The sequence below is a fragment of the Sorex fumeus genome, unplaced genomic scaffold (assembly GCF_029834395.1).
Source record: "Sorex fumeus unplaced genomic scaffold, SorFum_2.1 ptg000037l, whole genome shotgun sequence".
Lineage (NCBI taxonomy): Eukaryota > Metazoa > Chordata > Mammalia > Eulipotyphla > Soricidae > Sorex > Sorex fumeus.
This window is the reverse complement of record NW_026606094.1, coordinates 2,766,315-2,786,749: the sequence shown is the minus strand read 5'-3', so window position 1 is coordinate 2,786,749 and position 20,435 is coordinate 2,766,315. Positions and strand designations below refer to the sequence as shown.

The 20,435-nt window shown below is 35.4% G+C and overlaps 1 protein-coding gene across 5 annotated transcripts in view; it reads right to left on the bottom strand.

Annotated features, from left to right (window-relative positions):
- ZNF800 (zinc finger protein 800) overlaps window positions 1–20,435 on the bottom strand; it is a 59,757-nt gene that overhangs the window by 22,976 nt on the left and 16,346 nt on the right. For 3 of the 5 annotated variants that reach the window (XM_056118083.1, XM_056118082.1, XM_056118081.1), the window contains exon 5: window positions 15,236–16,931. In XM_056118083.1, coding sequence (XP_055974058.1) covers window positions 15,236–16,931 — 1,696 coding nt within the window. Of the gene's footprint in view, window positions 1–12,287; window positions 14,033–15,235; window positions 16,932–20,435 lie in introns of those variants that run through there. The other 2 variants (XR_008793037.1, XM_056118084.1) reach the window with 2 other exon arrangements.

Sequence of the window (20,435 nt, the reverse complement as noted above, 5' to 3'; positions counted from 1 at the left end):
ATCAGTACAGCCCCACACAATTTATTTTAAAAGATGAAAACAGGTGTTAACTAAAATTTTGCTTTGAAAGAATTTTAGGCTATCTTAAATGTGTTTTGCATTATTTTAACTAGACTGCTACATTTTTATACTAATGCCTATTAATTTACAGTTCAAAAAATAAGAAACCATTTTCACTCCAATGAAACAGAAAATACTATTTGTTTTCATTTGCTATAGATTGTATCCTGTTCTATTTCAAACCTGTCAAACATTTCTATCACTGACTTCAATTTTTAAGTCATAGCTCATCCATGAAACTTACTCCTCTGAGACTCAACACAAAGCTCTCCAAGGAAATCCTAAAGCATATATTTAAATTAACAAAAAGTAGCTCATATAGAACACAGACTTATGCTTCAGTATTTTGCTATCAAATCACTGGTTTCAAATCCAAAAAGACTACTTAAAATTCATTCTACACTGGCTTCTAAGTAACGGGTGGCTTGATTTCAGTTTTGTGAAAATCAAATCTTCACTTGAACTCTACTAGTTATCAAGCTAGTAAGTCCAATGCTCTGTTAGTCAGAAAAAAAATTTCTTTCACTGTGCCATATGACAACATACAATACTATTTCACTTAGCTATTATTTTAAATATTCACCAACCCCCAAAATGCAGTTTGGCAAATTCAAATTAATATATTTCAATCATCTATTAAATATTTAATGCATTTTTCACCAAGAATCTGGCTATGAATATCAAATTAACTAAGTTTATGTTATGTCTGATTCTATTATCAAATTAACTAAGTTTATGTCTGATTCTATTAGGTCCAAATGTCTTCCCTTGCTTTTTCTCTTTTTTTTGGGGGGGGGTGAGGTGTGGAGGGAGGGGGCATCTAGCAATGCTCAGGGCTTACTCCTGGCTCTGTACTCAGGGATCATTCCTAGTAGGGCTCTGGGGATCAAACCTGGGCCAATCAGGTCCAAAGCAAATGCCCTACCCACTGTACTCCAACCCCTCTTTTCCTAGTTTTTAGAAATGTCTGTCCTGGTTGTAGACAGAAAATCTAAAACACAAACAGCTCCTCAGATAGATCAGAGCTATTAAACTCAACAAACACATCATATTCAGTCCAAGAACAACATGTTTTATTATTAGAAAAATATAACATACTACCTTTTAAAAGAAAAAAAATCTTTCAGAACAGTTGAAATAGAATTTAATCCCAAAATAACTCTTAATACAACATGTAGATTGTTCACATCACCTAACACAACCACAACTTAATTTTCAAGCACTTCTTAGGGTAATATCAAATACATGTTATACATGATGGAGCCAAGGAAATGGAAAAGGGTCAGAGACAAAAGAGAATCAATGCTAGCCAAATATCATTTCTAAGATGAAAACCTGAACTGAAACCCAAGCACGAAAATTTGTAAGTCTACAACTGTACCTCATGGTTTCACTAATAAAAATTTTAAAAAATAAAAAATAAAAATAAAGACTGGAACAGAAAAAACATTTAAAAAAAGATGAAAACCTGAAATAGTACAGCACCCACTTAAAATATATATATGTATATATATATATATATATCTCCCAATAATGTGCAAAGGAACAAGATATATCAACTCAATTCTTTCTGTCTCTTCCAAACCTGCTAGCTTTTACAACATGGATTCCAGCTCCTAAATCTCAATCCCCTATGCAAACTTTCTAGACCTTCTCTGTGTATCTTACTCAGTTACCTTCTCCAATCAGAAAAGCGGAAGTATGTCAAACTTAAAACTTCCAAATTTTAATTGAAATTTCCCCTGAAAAATGTCCCTCTTCCTGGTCCCCAAGGACTGCTGGGAAGGCCGCAGTGGCCCCAGCACTGTAGGAGCTGAGCAGCACTGTATTGTGGGGTCCTAGCACTAACCCGCCAGCTTTATGGACCAAGTTCTCCCTCCCCCGCTGATGAAAAAGAAAAATAATGTACTCTTCTTATCTTGAAAGATACCACCCATCTAACCAGAATCACCTTACAATCATTCTAGAGTCTCTTTTATGCTACTGTGTGGAAAATTCCACTTCTGAAACAATTATTGTATCTGTCTCTAAATCTCAGTGTCATTAACTAAATTTAGGCCCTTATTACTCTTTACTAGATTGCTGACACTTCTGATTTCCCCACCAGGAACCTTACCCTCCATCCATACTCTGATTCACTCTTCTCAAGACTATCTGCTTGAAATTCTCAGTAAGTAAACCTAATTCTGTTTACTTGATATAAAGATTTCTCTTGCTTTGACCATTACCTTGTCTTACAGTCCTTCCCTTAGTCTGCATAGGTCTCCATGTCTCTACACACACCTGGAAAGTTTGCTGACTCAAAAAATCAAGAATCAATTTAGGAGTACTGAGAAACCTTTCTCAGCCACCGTATTACCATGTTGTTCTTCCAAAAGTTCTTGTTGTTTTGGTGAGACACAAAGCAGAAGATAAAGGTGTCTAATGGATGGATGAAACAAGTCAACTTAAGATAGTGGAATCATCTAAGCCAATTTCTTTTTTCTTAAAAAAACATGAAATCCTTTGACTTTCATATCTAAGTTACTTCAAAGAGAAGTAAACCTTTTTAGTTATGAATGTCCCTAGTTTTAAAATAATTTCTTTCACCTTCAATAAAACTTTGCTAGACTGAAAGATTCAATCTTCTTAAAAAATTTTTTAAAAATTTTATTATTATTACATTTTGGCTTTTTTGGGTCATACCCGTCGATGCACAGGGGTTACTCCTGGCTCTGCCTTTCAGGAATTACTCCTGGCAGTGCTCAGGGGACTATGTGAGATGCTGGGGATAGAACCTGGGTCGGCCGTGTGCAAGGCAACCACCCTACCCGCTGGGCTATCTCCCTAACCCCGAAAGACTCAATCTTTAACACACAAATACCTCACTTAAGACAGCTAGTCCTACAAGTAATAAACACTTTAATGTGCAACGCAAAGGCTTGCATCACTCAAGAGGCTAAAAAGGAATCTAGGTTAACTCAACCTAGCAAATACCTGTTTGCCTGCATGCCAAAGTACCACGTATATATCAATAACAGGAAAACAAGTCTAGTTACACACCTGATGGCCCCCAAATTAACTGTAGTTACATCAGTCTTAATGTGAATATAGGCAAGGTAATTGCTGACTCTCATCCTCTTGCAAAAGGCCAAAGGCAAAAACCCATGCTATGTCAGAAAGCCTAGAACTGAAGACCAAGTCTGAGAACTATTCTGACGTTGCTGTCTCCTGTTTGCCTGCACTGATAAGCTACAAAGCATCCATTAATGCACCAAAATCTATTTTTCAGCATTATTAGGTCCCAAATATTATGCTAGGCACAGGTCTACACATAGCTCTCTCTAGTAGGTAGACATCAAATCTATGCACGATTATAAGCTGTATATTAGATGACACTAAGGAAAGGAACATGAAACAGAAGTACAATGCAGGCATACTTGATATTGTCTTTATTCAGAATTACTGAATTCAGAATTTAAGCTGATACCTGAGAATGAACAAGAAACATACAACGATAGATGTGTGAGTGTGTGTGTGTGTGTGTGTGTGTGTGTGTGTGTGTGTGTGTGTGTAGAAGATAGATCTGACAGAAGCATGGAAGACAGACTAGAGAAGGCCAGTTAAGAGACTGCAGTAGTGTAGATAAGTGATAAGAGTCAAACTAAACTACTAAATGTTGTGAAGGCAAAGAGGAACCAAATGTGAAAAACATTCAGAGACAGTATTAGACAGGCATTGATCATGGATTAGGTAAAGGAGTAAGACAGAGTCAAGGTATTCTTAATGAGCCTAGGAACCAAGGAGGGAAGGAGCATAAATAACTGCAACAAGTAACACATCAGGAAGGAACAACTTTAAAGAGAAGATATATCTTGTTTACTGAGATGCTGTTGCATTAAAGATACTGGAGAAATAGCCACACAGCTATCTCTGGCATACAACTTTAAAGATAAATGGTCTTAGAAAAGCCAAGCTAGCAAATATACCTGGGGTCATCCTTATTCAAGTTGTAAGGAAATGTTGGTTGATATATAAAGGATTAGTAACAAAATAAAAGCCAGCAGCGAGAAGCATGAATTCACGGGAACTCCAATTCAATAAATATTTATCAACATTGCCATGCTCTAGGTACTATGCTAGGGATAGTACAGAAAAAAGATACAATCCATGCCAGTTAAGATACCTATATCCACGGGGACAGATACAAATAGATCATTTCAGTATAATTATATATGATGCACTTCAGAAATATACAGTGGGGAGACCACTCAAACTAAAAGGTCAAGAAATACTGGAGGAAATAAAAGAGGAGTCTTTAATAAGGATTTAAAATTAAGTAAAATCATGCAAAATTGTAAAGGACAAACCATAAAATATCAAGAGAGCGTTCGTGGGCTTTTGGAATGTAAAATACAATAATAGGTACAAGCAAAGAGACTGAGAAGAGTAGTTATGCTTAAAAGAAAATGAGATGCAGATGATGGGAAATGAGGACAAGGGACTTTGAGTAGAGACTTTGAGGGGAAGAGTTAGAAAAAAAGATCTGAAATGGGGAGGCAAGCTTGTTTCTTGCTAAAGTGAAACACTTTAAGCATTAAAGTGTTTAAAGGATGAGGGGTAGTCCTGTGGAGGAGATATGATGGGGAGTGGGGAAAGAGGACTGTTAAGAGGAAGATCTAAGGGATGAGAAAAGAGATGGAAAAGGCAAAAGTATTCAATTTGCAAATATAATAAATTTAATAAAAAATCTGCAAAAGAACAGTCATGTCTCTGAAGAACTAAAAAGGTAACAGAAGAAAAAATAATTAGGACATGGAAGGAAAACGTTGAAAAAAAAGGTCGTCAGTAGTACAGTGGGTAGACACTCGCCTTGCACATGGTAGACCCAGGTTCAGTCTCTGGCACCCCATATGGTCTCTGACCTGCTAGGAATGATCAATCCCTGGGGACACAGTCAAATAAGCCCTGAGTACTGCAAAAAAAGGCTCCTTCAAAAAAGGCCCTCTACCTGTGACCCTGACTTAGGCAAGGATATTCCTATTATGAAGGGGAACAAAAATGTTTGAGGCTTGTTTGAGGCTTGCTGACAGCATAACAGTTTAAAAATAGGCGATGTGAGAATTGGGTAAATAAAATAATAACGAACTGATTCTAATTCCTATGATTACAGACATGACAGAAAAGTAATCAACAACTGTACACTTTGTTCAGATCTGGGAGTGAAATGTGCAATGAAATGTGAACCATATTTCATAAAATTCAATTGGCATAAACAAAGGCAAATCTTACAAAGAATTATGCAAAAGTCACTGAAAATGTTATTTTTCAGAATGTACACAGCACACCCATGAGTTTGATTATGTTAATATTACTTAGTAGTAATGTCAAGAAGCCAGAAGGTTCGCACAAAGAAGGCAGGCAACAGAAGTCATTAGTAACAGAAATGCAGAGGAACTCACGGAGTACCACTACAGATTAGAAAACAAACTAATAAGAGAAGTAAAAGCAAAGCCATATTGTGGACAAATGATAAGTCAGCAGGTGACTAATATAACCATTCCAAACTTCCTTTAATATATTCTCTTATATATGAGCAATATTGTAAGCCATAGGTTGATAAAAACATAATGCTAGTTTGCAAACTTGAATGTTCATGAACTCATAACCTAAAGTTTACATTAGAAGAGTAAAGCCTAAAGCGTCAAAATTAATTACACTGCTGTGGAGAAAGAGTACAGAGGCTAAGACACTTGACTTGCATGTGGCTAGCTCCTGTTTGCTCCTGGCACTGTATACCATCCCTCTAATACTGCCAAGAGTGATCCCTGAATACAGAGCCAGGAGAAACCTCTGAGAAGAGCCAATTGTGGTCCCCAAACCCAAAACAAATCAAAAGCTATACATTTTTCCATAAGACAGTCATGAAGAAGCAAAATTATATCAAAAGTTCAACAAATTCTTGAACAATCAGCAAATGAGACCTGCCAAACTGGCAGCAGATTAAAGACATAAAATAACATTCTAACTTAATAAACTTCTGCACTTCTTGGCTTTATCACAGATGCTACATCTGACTTTTCATTTAACGGCTGAAATAATGCCAACAATACAACAACGACAACGGACATCAAAAGATAAAGCAAGATAATCAGAAACTACCAGAAAGTATTTCAGTAGCAATTGACGGTAATTTTAGTGATTACAACAATAATACATATTTGAGTTCTCACACATATTAACTGTGCCAGGCATCATGCTAAATATTAGATACTGTATCATTAAAAGTCTATAAATTCTACAACCTACCTATAAGGTAGTTTCTAATATTTCATTTCAGACCAGAAAACTGAAGCTTAGAAAGATTAAGTAACTTATCCAAACTGTATGATCAGTAAATAAAGGAGTTAGAACTTGAACTGGATGATGATTCTTAAAACTTCACGCCTTAATCGTGTCTGATTCTGTTTCCCAAAAACAATGAAATGATGGGTATTCAATAATGTCTGGCGTTCGGGAATGAATGACAGAGTTTAAGGGAAGTTTTTGCAGAGTAAGTCTAAATGTGAAAAACACAAGTAGGAAAGTTTAAGATGCAATACTTTTAAATCAACAAGTCAAAGTGTAGCATAATCATAGGTGTCTGGAAAATAACAGTGACTAACACAATGGTCTAATATGCTGGTACAGGAAAAGTAATGGCTCTTTTAGAGTGAAAACTTCAGGTTATCTGTGGATCTTCAAAGCCAAAGATGGAAAAACAACAGGCATTTGGGAACTTGCTGATGCTAACTAGAAAACTCTTTCCTACATTTTCTCAGCATGGAATGGATAGTTTATATTAACATAATAATCAAGCCCACAGGTTACTGAGTTCTATCACTTTCAAAATGAAAAAAAAAATCATGGAACAAGAAAATAATCACATTCCAGGACTCTACAGACCCTCCTTTAAAATATGCCCATCAAAAAATTCCTTTTATTAGGTCATGGCAACGCTTTATGCCATTGGCTCTGCAACTGGGATCATCAGTGATCAGTGGAAGGGACCTGCTCCAAGCACCGGCTAATCTGTTAAGAACAATCTACCCAGAGGACCGGAATGGGAGATTTGCCCAAGGAGAATTATCCCCAACAGTCAATTTTACTTATAGTAGTGTGAACTCAAGGTACATGGAAAAATGAAGTAGCTAAAAGAGAAGGCAGGTAGCTGAAGTCACAAGGCAGTCATTCAATTTAAAATTTTCTGAAAGTGGGCCAGAGAGATAGGACAGGTAAAGAGCACAGAGCTAGAAGTAAGCCCTGCTCTGAGTACCATGTGGTTGGGCCCAAAACTCTAAAATTAAAACAAAGTAAAAGCAGAGCCAGACAAGGACTAATGGCAGAGAGATGCAATACTGGTGCAATAAGATGCAATAAGATGCTTCTTAGAGAGCAAAACCCAATGAGTGGAGCTACTTTAATTTGTTCATTTTTACTATACATTGTTGTAATCTGTACTTCCGTAAGACCTCATCATGTATCTCTCTCTCTCTCTCATATTTGCTTCCACAGCCCAAACATACAAGTCTTTCCTTTCTAGAGATTAAATAAAGGTCTGTGCATGCCTCACACTCACACACAGTTTTTACATATATGTGTGCACATGTTAAAACACATATGCAATTAAGATGACATAGTGAGCCGGGTGGTAGCTGGTATCCAAGCATTGTGTGTCTTACTTCCATCAGGTACTAACTGTCATTTGAACAAACTATACTGTTATAAAACCCTGTTTCAGAAAGGGTCTTCAAAAAACTGACTTAAATCTCAAAATTTTACATCTTATTATATATTGAGCAATTTGAGATTACTAAGAGGTCCAACACACCTAACTGGAAACAAAACAAACTCAAAGTTTCTTATTCTTGTGCATATGTAAATCTGTGTGTGCTAACTTTTTGGCAATTAAGTACTTTTGCTCTTCTCCAATCACAAGAAACAATAATTGACACAATGACCAGAAAGAAAAAAATATATGGAGATTTTTTGGGAAAATTTTACTTGTGAATATAAATATTGAGAAAGTTATTCAGAGTCAGGGAGACAGCTAAAGTTGCAGAGCACAGACATGTGCAAGTCCCTGAGCTCAATCAGTAGTACTACAAGTTCTGACAAGTGTGATCTGGCTAGGCCCCAATGACCTCTGGATCTGTGCACTGAGCCATCAGATCTACACAGGACCAAACCTTATTTACAAACTTTATTATCTATCTTGACAGTATGATTAACCTATCTTGTAAGAGACTGTCCAAAGGAAAGGTGAATGAAACTTAGAAAGTCTCAAGGATCTACAAATGCCCAGTGCAGTGCAAGTCTACAAATACCCAAAGTACCAAGGAACTCAACAACTATCTAATGAACAAAAGACGTAAAAATGTAGAAGCTTGTGTGAAATGCCCTAATGCCTCCATTCCTAACAAGCTGTAAGCCAACATGTGGGTCAAAAATCGAAGGAAATAACTATTAAAAGTCTTTCATTGAAGTTTTCATTATATACGCAATCATCTGTGGCGCTATGTTCCTAATGATTAATTTTGTTTTCTCAGAAGAAACATATGCCTTTCCTTCTCATTCAAAATAAAAGCCACCATTCACAGCTGGTAGTTACTTTATGGTTCAGGTCTACCAAAGGACCAAACTGTCCAAAAGTCTCAGCTTTCTCAAAATGTACTTTTGCTTATATTAGAAAGCCAGAGTTCTACTTTTAAAAGTCAATTTACTTTCAGGCGAATCCAGTGACAATAGGGATTTAAAACCAATATTCAAAATCTGACTTGTAGTAGTATTTTGTGTGCTCAGGAGTCACCTAAGGGTAAGAATTTCTCCTCTACATCTAATATTATTATACACCTCTAGATGTACTAAAAGTTCTACCAAACTGCAGAATACTTAGGCAACCACATAGGCTGAAAGTTGTTATTGCACAAGTGATCAAGGAAGGTCATATTAATCCAAGTGTCTACTTTTATTTTGGCTTGGCTATTTTTTCAAGCACATTATAGTATTAAACATTATGACTTTTTAAAACTGGAAATACGCTCCACATAACAAATACAAGTAATTCAGTATCTGAATCACAAAAAAAGTACTGCATAGCCCATTTGATCTTAAGTTCACAATATGAGGGTTGATCCAAACCATTACACTAAGTCCCAAAACACTAACATTTCTAAACATCATCTTGTTAAAAAAAAAAAATCAAGCAGTCCAAAGAGTGAGAAAACCCTTTTAGCAGATAATTTAATGGCACTTAGGTCTTCACCAAAATTGGAGTGCTGCCACTAATGACTGCCCCTGGCAAACCTGACAAGTGCCATCTCTTATCTCTCATAACACATTCACCAAAGAAATTCTTGCCTCACCCCAAATTGTACTCTCCTGTAGAACCTCCTCTTTACATACAGCTGAGTTTTCCTTTCAATAGTACTGCAGATCTACAACTTTATAAAAGTATTTTAATTGGTCAATTAATATTTATCCAATACCAGTATCTTATAGTAATCAAAAATGGAACGGGTGCATGATAGGATCAGAATCTTCTGAGAGAGTATTTTGGGAAGTAATCATAAAAAATAAAGTTTAACTTACAAGGAGTGTGTGTGGTTAAAGTTATTTAACACTTTCAAGACAATTGCAAACAATAGTTATTGATTAGGAGATTATCTGGTAGCAAATAATGTATCTAATCGTTTTGTTGAAAAGAAGTTAAAAAGTGACATGCAGCAATACATTTCTAATGCACAAATTTTCATCTATACTTAATTTGGGGAGGTAATTTTAAAATTTCACAACTGAATAGGCTAATAAAATCACAAATTAATCACATCTAATACTATAACATGCCAGCATTGTTCTAAGTGTTTTACATGTATTTTTATTTTATTCTCAGAACAATGTTATGAGGTAGGATATATTATTCCCATATTATAGGCAACTAAAGGCACATGTATTTAAGTAAATCATACCAAAAATAATTTGTAGATCCAAAAATTACAAATTAATCTAGTTTCAAATTTATCACACTAAACGGCTAGTAATGTAATAAATATACACTGCAAACAAAATATGCAAATATAAATTTGCACCTGATTAAGGGCATGAGCTTTGTAGTAAATTCTAATGTCTTCAATTCAGTAATTTCCTAGCTATAAACATGAGTAAATCGTGGCATGTTAAGCTTCAATTTTCTACTCTATGAAATTGAATAATGAAAGAACAGTTCTTAACTTCATAGCATTGTTGGTAGATAAGGGGCATAAATACTGTTTATGTAATCCCACTTGGCATATAGCAAGCACTCCATGAATTTTGCTGATCCTTAGTCCTTTTCAATCCCAGAGTTTCCTTTAGTTCTTAAATAAGAGGGAAAGAATATCATACCATACAGAATAATTTAGTCTAACAGCACTGTTGACAAGATGTTACACTTATCTTAAGAGTAAGCCTTCATATCAACTTTGACAACCATGGTGAAATCGTAATCCTCGTCATATATAGATTCCACTTGAAAAGTAACTTCTAAACCTCTGTGAATCTAGAATACTCCAGAGACGTCTGCAGGAAAACTGAAAACTGGAAGCCTATTTCCAAAAAATTTTAATCAGTTCATCTTTTCCAGTAGTCAGCTTTTTAAAGTGATCTTTTGCAACTTCACAACAGGAACTGGTATCCACCTCCAATTTTTTGCGCTAATACTGATAGGAAAACTACACTCTCTACACCTACAGCCTCAAGTAATTAACAAAACCACTAACCTCTCTGCTACTGCATTCATAAGCGCCTTTAAAGTGAACAAGTCTATTGACCATAAAGCAATATAACCAGACATACTCCTAAAACACTGAACCAAAAAACTCAGCACATGTACATGTTAATATGCATCACATACACATGAACTAAGTATTTTATACATATAGTGCTAAGTGAAATTATGCATGAGAAACATTTTTCTAAGGTTTTCTTCTTGAAATAAGGAGTGAACAGTGATGTAAAGAGGAAAGACAAAACACCCTTCCCTAAAGCTTGCTGTATTTAAGATGTATCTGCATGTGCTAATGAACGAGTGTTAATGATACCTCATCCAGCTTGCACTAGTACTACCCACATTTATGAAGCATAAGCCACATATATGTAATTGTTCCTCTTCTTTCCACCACACCTTTGGAGAAGTTACCTTCAGAAAGGAAATTGAACTAAACTCCGGAGAAAAGCATGTGTGGTAGATATAAAGTTGTAATCAAAGATAAAACTTAATATAAACTAGTTTCTTGTATCTGCCTATTTCTCCCTGTAACATGACAGAAAGTGCTATAAATTGGAAATGTTGCAATAATAGAGCATGTAGGGTGCTTGCTTTGCATACAGCCAACCCGGGTTTAATCTCCGGCATCCCATATGGTCCCCCAAGAACCTCCAGAAGTGATCCCCGAGTGCATCCCATATGGTCCCCCAAGAACCTCCAGAAGTGATCCCCGAGTGCAGAGCCAGGAGTAACCCCTAAACCCTCCAGGTGCCAAAACACAAATAACAAACAGAAATACCCAACAAAGTTGCTACATGTATGTAACTTACATGCAGAAAACACTTTTGACACATATTAGGTCCTTTTTTCTTCAGAATCCTCACATCAGTCTCTAAGATGACAACTCAAAAGTCAAAAAAAGGATGAAGTACAAAAAAGAATAAGGGAGAAAATCTTTTAATTACTTTTGTTCTTCCTTTCTAAAATAGTACTAGTTTTGTCCATAACGCCTATGTCTATCATGATTGTTTAATTTGGCTATTGTTTCTAACTGCTCAAATTCTTTCAATTTAGACAAGTAATTAGCATAGTGCCATTCTTTTCCCTATGAACCAGAAAAAGAATCTTGACAGTTCTTGAAAGCTTTATGTTTGTCCTTCTAAATTTTTGTTCTGTGACCTTTGGTTATTACATCTACACACTAATGAACGGTCCTGTGAAAACAGATGAGAAGTAAGGGATTCCAGCAACTGGGGCTTCCCCTCCACCAATACCAGGCTATTTTTCTTTCTTTCCTATAGCACTCAACAAGTAACACAGAAAAGAAAAGGGCTAACATTATAGATAAAAAGCTGCACAAAGAATTAACCCAAGTTTTTCAGGAGTCTACTGGTTTTAAGTACTTAAGTTTGGAAAACAGCTTCAAGATGTCGTGTGTAGGAATGCATAAAAGATAACACCTTGCAAAAGTGAAACATATAGGTTTAATAATATGCAACTAATGAAGATGGTTTATAAATGAGATACCACCTACACATTGAGTTCCCTAAATATATTATTCTATTAATAAAGTTAGACCTATAAGTACAAGCTTCCATTTGTGGAAAAGTATATATGCTTTTAAATTAAAGAAATTATCACTCTAATTCTTAAAAATACAACTATCAGGATATAATTCAAGTGCAGCTGCTCATAGTCACTGAATCTGGTAATAAAACATTTAAGTTTCAACCAATGCACCTTTGTTGAAGCACATTTAGCTGAAATAACTTCGAGTCTGGTTTATTTCCATCACATAGAGTACATTTTTTTTTTCAACAAGAGCATGTACATTCAATATAGAACATTTCCAGCAACAGTTACAGTCTTTCTAGTTTCCTTTCACAGTATATTTTAGTGCAAAGCACTGGGAAGGGTAAATGTTTTTCTAGCTATAGAAGCATTGTATCATGACCTTGTGGATCTTCAACATTTAAAAAATTTCATACAAAAGTTTATTGATGGATGGGATCCCTCTTAAGTACAAGTGTGAACCTATATAAAAACATGGTATATTCTCTGCTGTACCTTTAAAATAATAATTTGACAAAAATTACTACAAAATAAAATAATTTCTAAAAAGTACAAAATACTGATACACAAAAACTTGCCCAAAATTTCATAGATATGTGTACTTCTGTTTTTCCTAAAATCTTGATTATAAAATTGAACAAGAATTCATTATTTTCCAATAAGAATCAAATATTATCTAAAGTGGTAATTTAAAATTTTTCTTGGGAGAAAAGAAAAAAAAATCAGGGTTTATGCCCCAATCCTTTTTTTTAAACAAGAAATAAACTTGGATCATTAAGAAGTAGTTGTGCATGGATTGTCAACATCCATAAAATGAGTAAAACATTTACTACCTTCATATTAACATTAGTAAATGTGTGATCTTTAAAAAAAGAGATAAACTGAAAAATTAAGCTGCGTCTATCATTAAAGTGCATTGTATAAAATTTAAAGAAAAAGAAGGGAATGTTTAATTTTGTTTAAAACTTCAGATGTTTACAAATGAAAAATGTAATGATCCATGGATGAAAATGAACTGGAACCTTCCTGTAGTATATATTTTTGGATGAAATTTTTAAACATTTAAGTGCTGCAGAATAAAAATAAACATGTAAAAATAATTGCAAATCGTCAGTAGGCTAAATATTTATGACATGTTGTCTACTAGTTTGTCTTTTGGTCCTACCATACACTGACTAAAAAAATCATCTATCTGTACAATCTGAGAGAAAAAATACCAAATAAAGTAGAACTAAAACCTAAAACATAAAGACTTGTCAATTAAGTCACCAGTGGTGATATTTTCTTCAGGTTGTTGATCACTTTAATCAACAAACTGTTTAAAAAACAAAATTTAGAACATTTTTATAAAAACTGTAGACTAAAACGCACAAGATCAGGGGTGGTTAGCTGATGGACTGTGATGACAATATGTAATGTCACAGCTACTTGAAAGTGCTGAAAAGGCAGTGCCTTAGAAACAAGTAGTTAGGCGGTTATTATTTTAGTCAGAAAACAGCAGTTACAGTCGAATATTTATGAAAATGGTTTTCTTTTTTCTCATAGTACCATTTGAAGACGTTTAGTGGTTCTAACACCAATTTAAAGTCTTTCCACAAAAATGAACTCCAAACCTTTTCGTACATCACTTGAAGTTATCTGAGGAGAAATGGGAATAAATGAACACTTTGAGTTTACCAATAAAACCTTGTTTTTTTCAATTATACAATAGCAAATGACTTCTAACGGATGGAATGACTTCAAAAGGATGGCTTCATCTCAAGTTTTCCAAATAAAAACTATGTGATAATCAACAATTTAACCTACTCAGCACCTGAAACTAAGTATACTGCTTGAGAACCTAAATTAAATACAAATTTAATTTAATTAATTAGCTGCCTTAAATGCCTTATTACAAAGAGACATGGGTACCAAAAGGTAAAATGTAAAAATATATAGGCTTTTAAAAAAAATCTTAGTTTACTTATTTTAAACTGCATTTTGTTGAATCTAAATTTTCTCAAAATCCCTCTAAAAAGTAACATTTATTCTTTTCCAATAGGGATTTTCCTTTTCTTGCACTATACAACCACCAAAAACAAAAGAAAAAACCCTACAAAAATAACTATATAAAAGCTATGATCACCAAAAGGTTTGTTAAACCTGAAAGGTAAAAAATGACTTGGGACCTAGGCTCATCATTTTTTCATACACTGAAACTAAAACACACTATCCTGACATTTTCCAGGAGAAGGAAAAAAATCCAAACTTTATGTTATCACTTTGTCTGGAAGTACTTTGTGAAACATAAATAACTATTTATGCTAAATTCAACTTAGGGATTTTTTTTTCTGAGTGCAGCACTTTATTTGGCCCTCACAAATTAATTTTTACAATAATTAAAGAACCTCAAAATACTCGTTTCCTTATAATTATCACCTTCACAAATTCATTCTAACATATTTAACTTTTCTATAATGCACTAATTAGTAGACGAAGCCACTGAATCAAATTAAGCCTGTGCAAACTTAAACAGAAGACTTCTATTGTAAACATAAACCAGTATAAATGCATTTTTTACAACATTAAAAGGAAAGCACTGACCCTGTGCCATCTATTTCTAACTATATACGTTGTCCTGTGGAAGAAAAGCTCTGACATTTAACTTTTGTTCCCAAACCACTGGAACAAAGGTCACTGCAGAGGTAAGTGCAATATGCACATTACACTTGCAGTTCCCATTACCATATGTGGAAGCAAATATGTGTTAAAATGGAACCGGTTATAAATTATGCTCAAAAACTGTTTTAGTTTGATGGGGGAAGGGGTTGGGGGAAGCAAAACTCTGTAACTGTTCCTCACCAGACAAGAGCCTTAGATCTTGTACTTCGGCCTTTGGTTTTGTTTCCTTCAGGTGAATTAGAAGCATTTGCCTTATGTGTTTTCTTATGGTGTTCAAGATAAGTCTTTTTGGCAAATGCCTTTCCACATTTATTGCATCTGTGAAGAGAAAAGTTTTTTGTGACTTTTACTTCAATACCAACGTCAGCTACTTCATACTTTTTACTAGGAGAGTTAGAAGTGCCATCATGTTTCGAATCACTATGTTTTGCTTCGTCCCTCGAAGGGCCTCTTTTTGCCACTTTATTTAGAACAAAATCAATGGGCTTTTTTATAGCTCTGATCTCTAAACTGGCTGTTATTTTCCCAAGATAGCGGGATGACTTTTTATGAACCACAGTTATATGTCGTATCACATCTCGCTTCCGACGAGTTTCATAAGTGCAAAGAGGACACTTGTAGAATTTAACATAAATGTTATTCCCATCTGTGTGCAACTCAATGTGTTTAGTCAAGTTCTGTTTGGAAGTAAACTGACGTTTACAAAGTTTACAGTAAAGTTGCTTAAAGTCAAAGCCAGCTGAAAGTTTTGGTTTCCTGGTTTTTTGCTGGCCACCACCTGCAGCAGACGGACTAGTTGATTTAGGGCTTTCAGCATCTTGTTTAACTTTATTTTTCTGTGCTGCCGGTGTGTTCTTTTTTTCATTTGAATGATTTGTTCCCTTTAATTCATTCTGTGGAGAATGGGTAATGGAAGGGGGTGAAGATTCTACAGAATCTGCTGGTTCAACTTTAACTTTTATTTCTGAACTGTTGGCAGTATTATTAGGGCCTTTCTCTCTTTTAGAGTTTGTTCCAGAAAGAGTTATCTTGTGGACAATTTGCATATGTCTTTTAAGCATTATTTGCGAACTATATTTCCTCTTGCAAAGGAGGCATTTGCATGCAGTTAAATTGTATTCAGCCTTTGAAGACGACTTTTGTTTTCGAGTCTTAAAAGATTTTTTAGGAGAAACAGAATCCAGGAACAAAGGTTGCCCAGGCTTTGTTGCTATATCAGGAGTAATTGAATCTCTCCTTAGTCCTCTATGAACTTCATCAAAATGCCTCCTTACATTCGCTTTTGTAGCAAATGATTTACAACATACAGGACAACTCCGACTTAATGGAACTAAAACATTCTTATTGCGTCCCTTAGATTTGTTTGGATTTTTTCGTGTTTCAATGTACTTTTTTAGTTCTTCCATCTTTTTCTTGTGTACTTTCCGAATGTGACGACGAACACCTCGTCTGGAATTAAATTCTTTCCTACAAAGACAGCATATCAACTGGTGACCGAAGTCAGAATTGTCAGAAGTATCCAAGTCAGCCTGTGATTCCTGAGGTTGCTCATCAGGTGCAGGTGCAACTTCATTTGCAACAATCTCAGCAGGAGGGGGCTCTACAGTTTCCACCTCTGTATCTGGGACTGGTGCTGTTTTAGACTGTTCAGTGCTAGTAGTTTCCTGTATTTGAACTTCAACCTGTTCAGGAGGATTACTTGACTCTGTAACTTCAGTAGGATTATCAGTCCTTGAAATATATTGAAATACAGCATTCTGGTTAGTTTCTATAGGTTCTAGCCTAATAATATATTCTCGTTTGTCCACACTCGGATATATGGCTTCCAGGAGATCACTTATGGCTTGGCTTTGTTTATCATTTACATCAGGAAGGTCTGTTAGAGAAAAAAAACATTTAAACATGATTAGCCTGCTCTAGCTCTGTTATTTTAAAATGTATTATGAACTCTAAAGATTTATTTTATTATTGGTTTACACTTATTTTTATAAGAATACCATCTACTGGTCTGTGTTTTATAAAGATAGAAACTCGCATTACACAAAACTGGTTTCAATTAAAAAATCTTTTAGCTCATGGTATACAAATGTAAAGGAACAGATGCAATCAGCATAACTGCATTCATTTCTACGTACCCTTAATATAAAATACATAGGAAAATAGCATCCTAACAATATTTTCAGTCTAAAGATTTTAGGCTAGAAAAAAAAAATCCAAGATAGAAAAAACATCATAGGGCTGGAGCAACAGTACATAGTACAAGAGGGTAGGTGCTTGTCTCGCACACAGCCAACCTGGTTGGTTTCCTATATGGTCCCCTAAGCCTGCCAGGAGTGATTCCAGAGTACAAATCCAGGAGTCAGTCCTGAGCACAGCCTGGTATGGCCCCAAACAAACAACAAATAAAATGAAAAGAAGTGTTACTTAATATTAAAAAAATTTTGCAAAAAAAAAATAACATTCCTATCTTCTTAATCCGTAACAATCAAGTCTAATTGCAGGAGGACATCTGCACATCTTATGGAAATTTAAAAAACATGAATACATAGAAATATTTATCAAAGTCAGTCCTATTACATACATACTTAAAATGAAACAAGTTAATAAAAATTACTCAAAACTGATGTAATTTTAATTGTACAAAAATTGTAACTTCTATAGACAACCAAACACTCCCACTGTAACAACCAACACTGGTTATGCGTACACATACAACTCTTAAAATCTAGCTACAAGGCCAGAGAGATAGTACAGGAGAGTTAAGATGCTTGCCTTGCATGTGGCCAGCTTCAGTTCCTAACTCAATCACTGCATAGTGACCCCTGAGCCCAGAGCCAGAAATAAGACCTGAGCAGAGCCCAAATTCAACCCCCAAAGGTACTCCCACCATAAAAGAAGTTACCAATCCCTCTCACCCCAGAGTAGTATCAGGAACATACCCTGAGCAAGATCAACTATAGCCCAAACCCCTTCCCTGGAAAAATAAAAATTGTCTTAATATACTCTAGCTACAAGAATCTGGAAAAAAACTGAATGCCCAAGAACAGATGACTGGTTAAATAAACTTTGGTACATCTACACAATAGAGTACTATGTAGCTGTTAGAAAAGATGAAGTCATGAAATTTATATACAAGTGGTACTACATGGAAAGTTATCATGCTAAGCGAAATGAGTCAGAAAGAGTGGGACAGACATAGAAAGATTGCATTCATCTGGGGAACATAAAGTAACAAAATAGAAGACTAGCAGCCAAGAATAGCAGAGTACCAGGTTTTAAATACCAGGAGGTTTGCTCCACGGCTTGGAGGCCAGCCGCACACGCTGGGGGAAAAGGCAGCTCAGACGGAGAAGGGAGGACCAAATAAAGGGTGTTGGGAGGATCCTCCCAGGATGGGAGATGCATGCTGAGAGTAGACTCTAGACCAAACATGATTGCCACTCAATGCCTCTTCTGCAAACCACAGCACCCAAAAGGAGAGAGAGAACAAGGGGGTGCCCTGCCACAGAGGCAGGGTGAGATAGGGAAGACAGGAGGGGGGGGAAGGGGGGAGGAGATACTGCGATTAGTGGTGGTGGAGAATGGGCACTGGTAGAGGGATGGGTATTCAATCATTGTATAACTGAAACCCAAGCACAAAAATTTGTAAATCTACAACTGCACCTCATGGTGTTTCACTAATAAAAATAAAATATATATCACGGTCCTCCCGTTGTTCATCGATTTGCTCGAGCGGACCCAGTAACGTCTCCATCATGAGACCTGTGTTACCGTGTTTGGCATATCGAATACGTCACGGGTCGCTTGCCAGGCTCTGCCATGCGGGCGGAGATACTCTCAGTAGCTTGCCGGGCTCTCCGAGAGGGGCAGAGGACTCGAACTCGGGTCGGTCATGTTGGCCGCTTGTAAGGCAAACGCCCTACCACTGTGCTATATATATATGTATATATATACTCTAGCTACAAAGACAACATCAATCTTCTATCTATACATAACTTAAGAAATGATTCAAGTTCTAATCTACTCATCTTCCTTTTGAAACGGATAAACAGGAATATGGAGTACACCTTCAAAGACGTTATTTCCAGAATGAGTATTGCTAAGAATACACAGTAATCCAACATATCCCTTTATCTAATTCCCCCACAAATCAAGTTCACAACAAAAATAACAATGACTATCATAAAATTAGCTAATCTCTACTATTACTCTAAAAGATTAGATTTGAAACTAACCTCTACAGATGACCCTTTTCATTACATTACAATGATTAAAAGTCCAGTAAGATCTAACAGAAACAGGAAAAGTTTCCAATTTGTTTTCCGATTTGGAGTCTACATTTCATTACTATCTCAGAAATTGTTTGAAAAACTCATAAAATACATAAATCTAATTATCAAACAGATAAAATTCTATACTTTCTAAGTCCACAAACAGCTTAATCTCTGAAATAATGAAGACAACCTATTATATTTTAAATTTTAAAAGGAACTTGGTAGATTTTTAAAAGTAAAGAACACATGAATACCTGAAACAACTGTATTATGAACAACTTTGTAAATCATGGTGTTTTTAAATTTTTTTTAAAGAACATTATACTGGGGCTTAAGTGATAGCACAGCAGGTAGGACATTTGCCTTGCGTGCGGTCAACCCAGGTTCTATTCCCAGCATCCCATATAGTCCCCTGAGCACCACCAGGAGTAATTCCTGAGTGCAGAGTCAGGAATTAATTACCTCTGTACATCGCCAGGTGTGACCCAAAAAGCAAAAAAAAATAAAGAAAGAACATTATACTAACTTGATCATGAAGAGACAATGTACTTAATGCAACAAATATTGACTTCACCAAGACTTTATTAACCTAAAACGCCTTCATCACAACATCACAAAACTATTTTGAGTCTCAGGTTTCTGATAAAATAACTGATTTTTAAAATTAATTTCACTAAGGATAAAAATAATCTTCAAGACCCAGAACAGAGTAGAAAGAATAATATGTTAGTGTTTGCCACCGTTCTTAAAAAATAAAAATACAACTAATTTACTTTTCTTTCCTCTATTTCCAACTTTCTCATGTACTTAAGGGGAATGTAAATGACCAATCATATATGGTAACAAGTTATTAAAGAAATAAGAAAGAATGTTCCATTTCTTCAAGCATTAGTATTTTAACATAGAGGGGCCAGAGACAGAGTATAGGAGTCTAGGTGCTTGCCTTGAATGTGGTCAACTATAATTTAATTCCTAGCACTATATATGGTCTCTGAGCATTGCCAAAAGTGATCCCTGAGCACTAGAGCAAGAAGTAAGCCCTTAGTACAGTCAATTTGGGCCCCAAATCCAGGGTTTTTAAACCTTTAAAAGCCTTGAAAATAAAC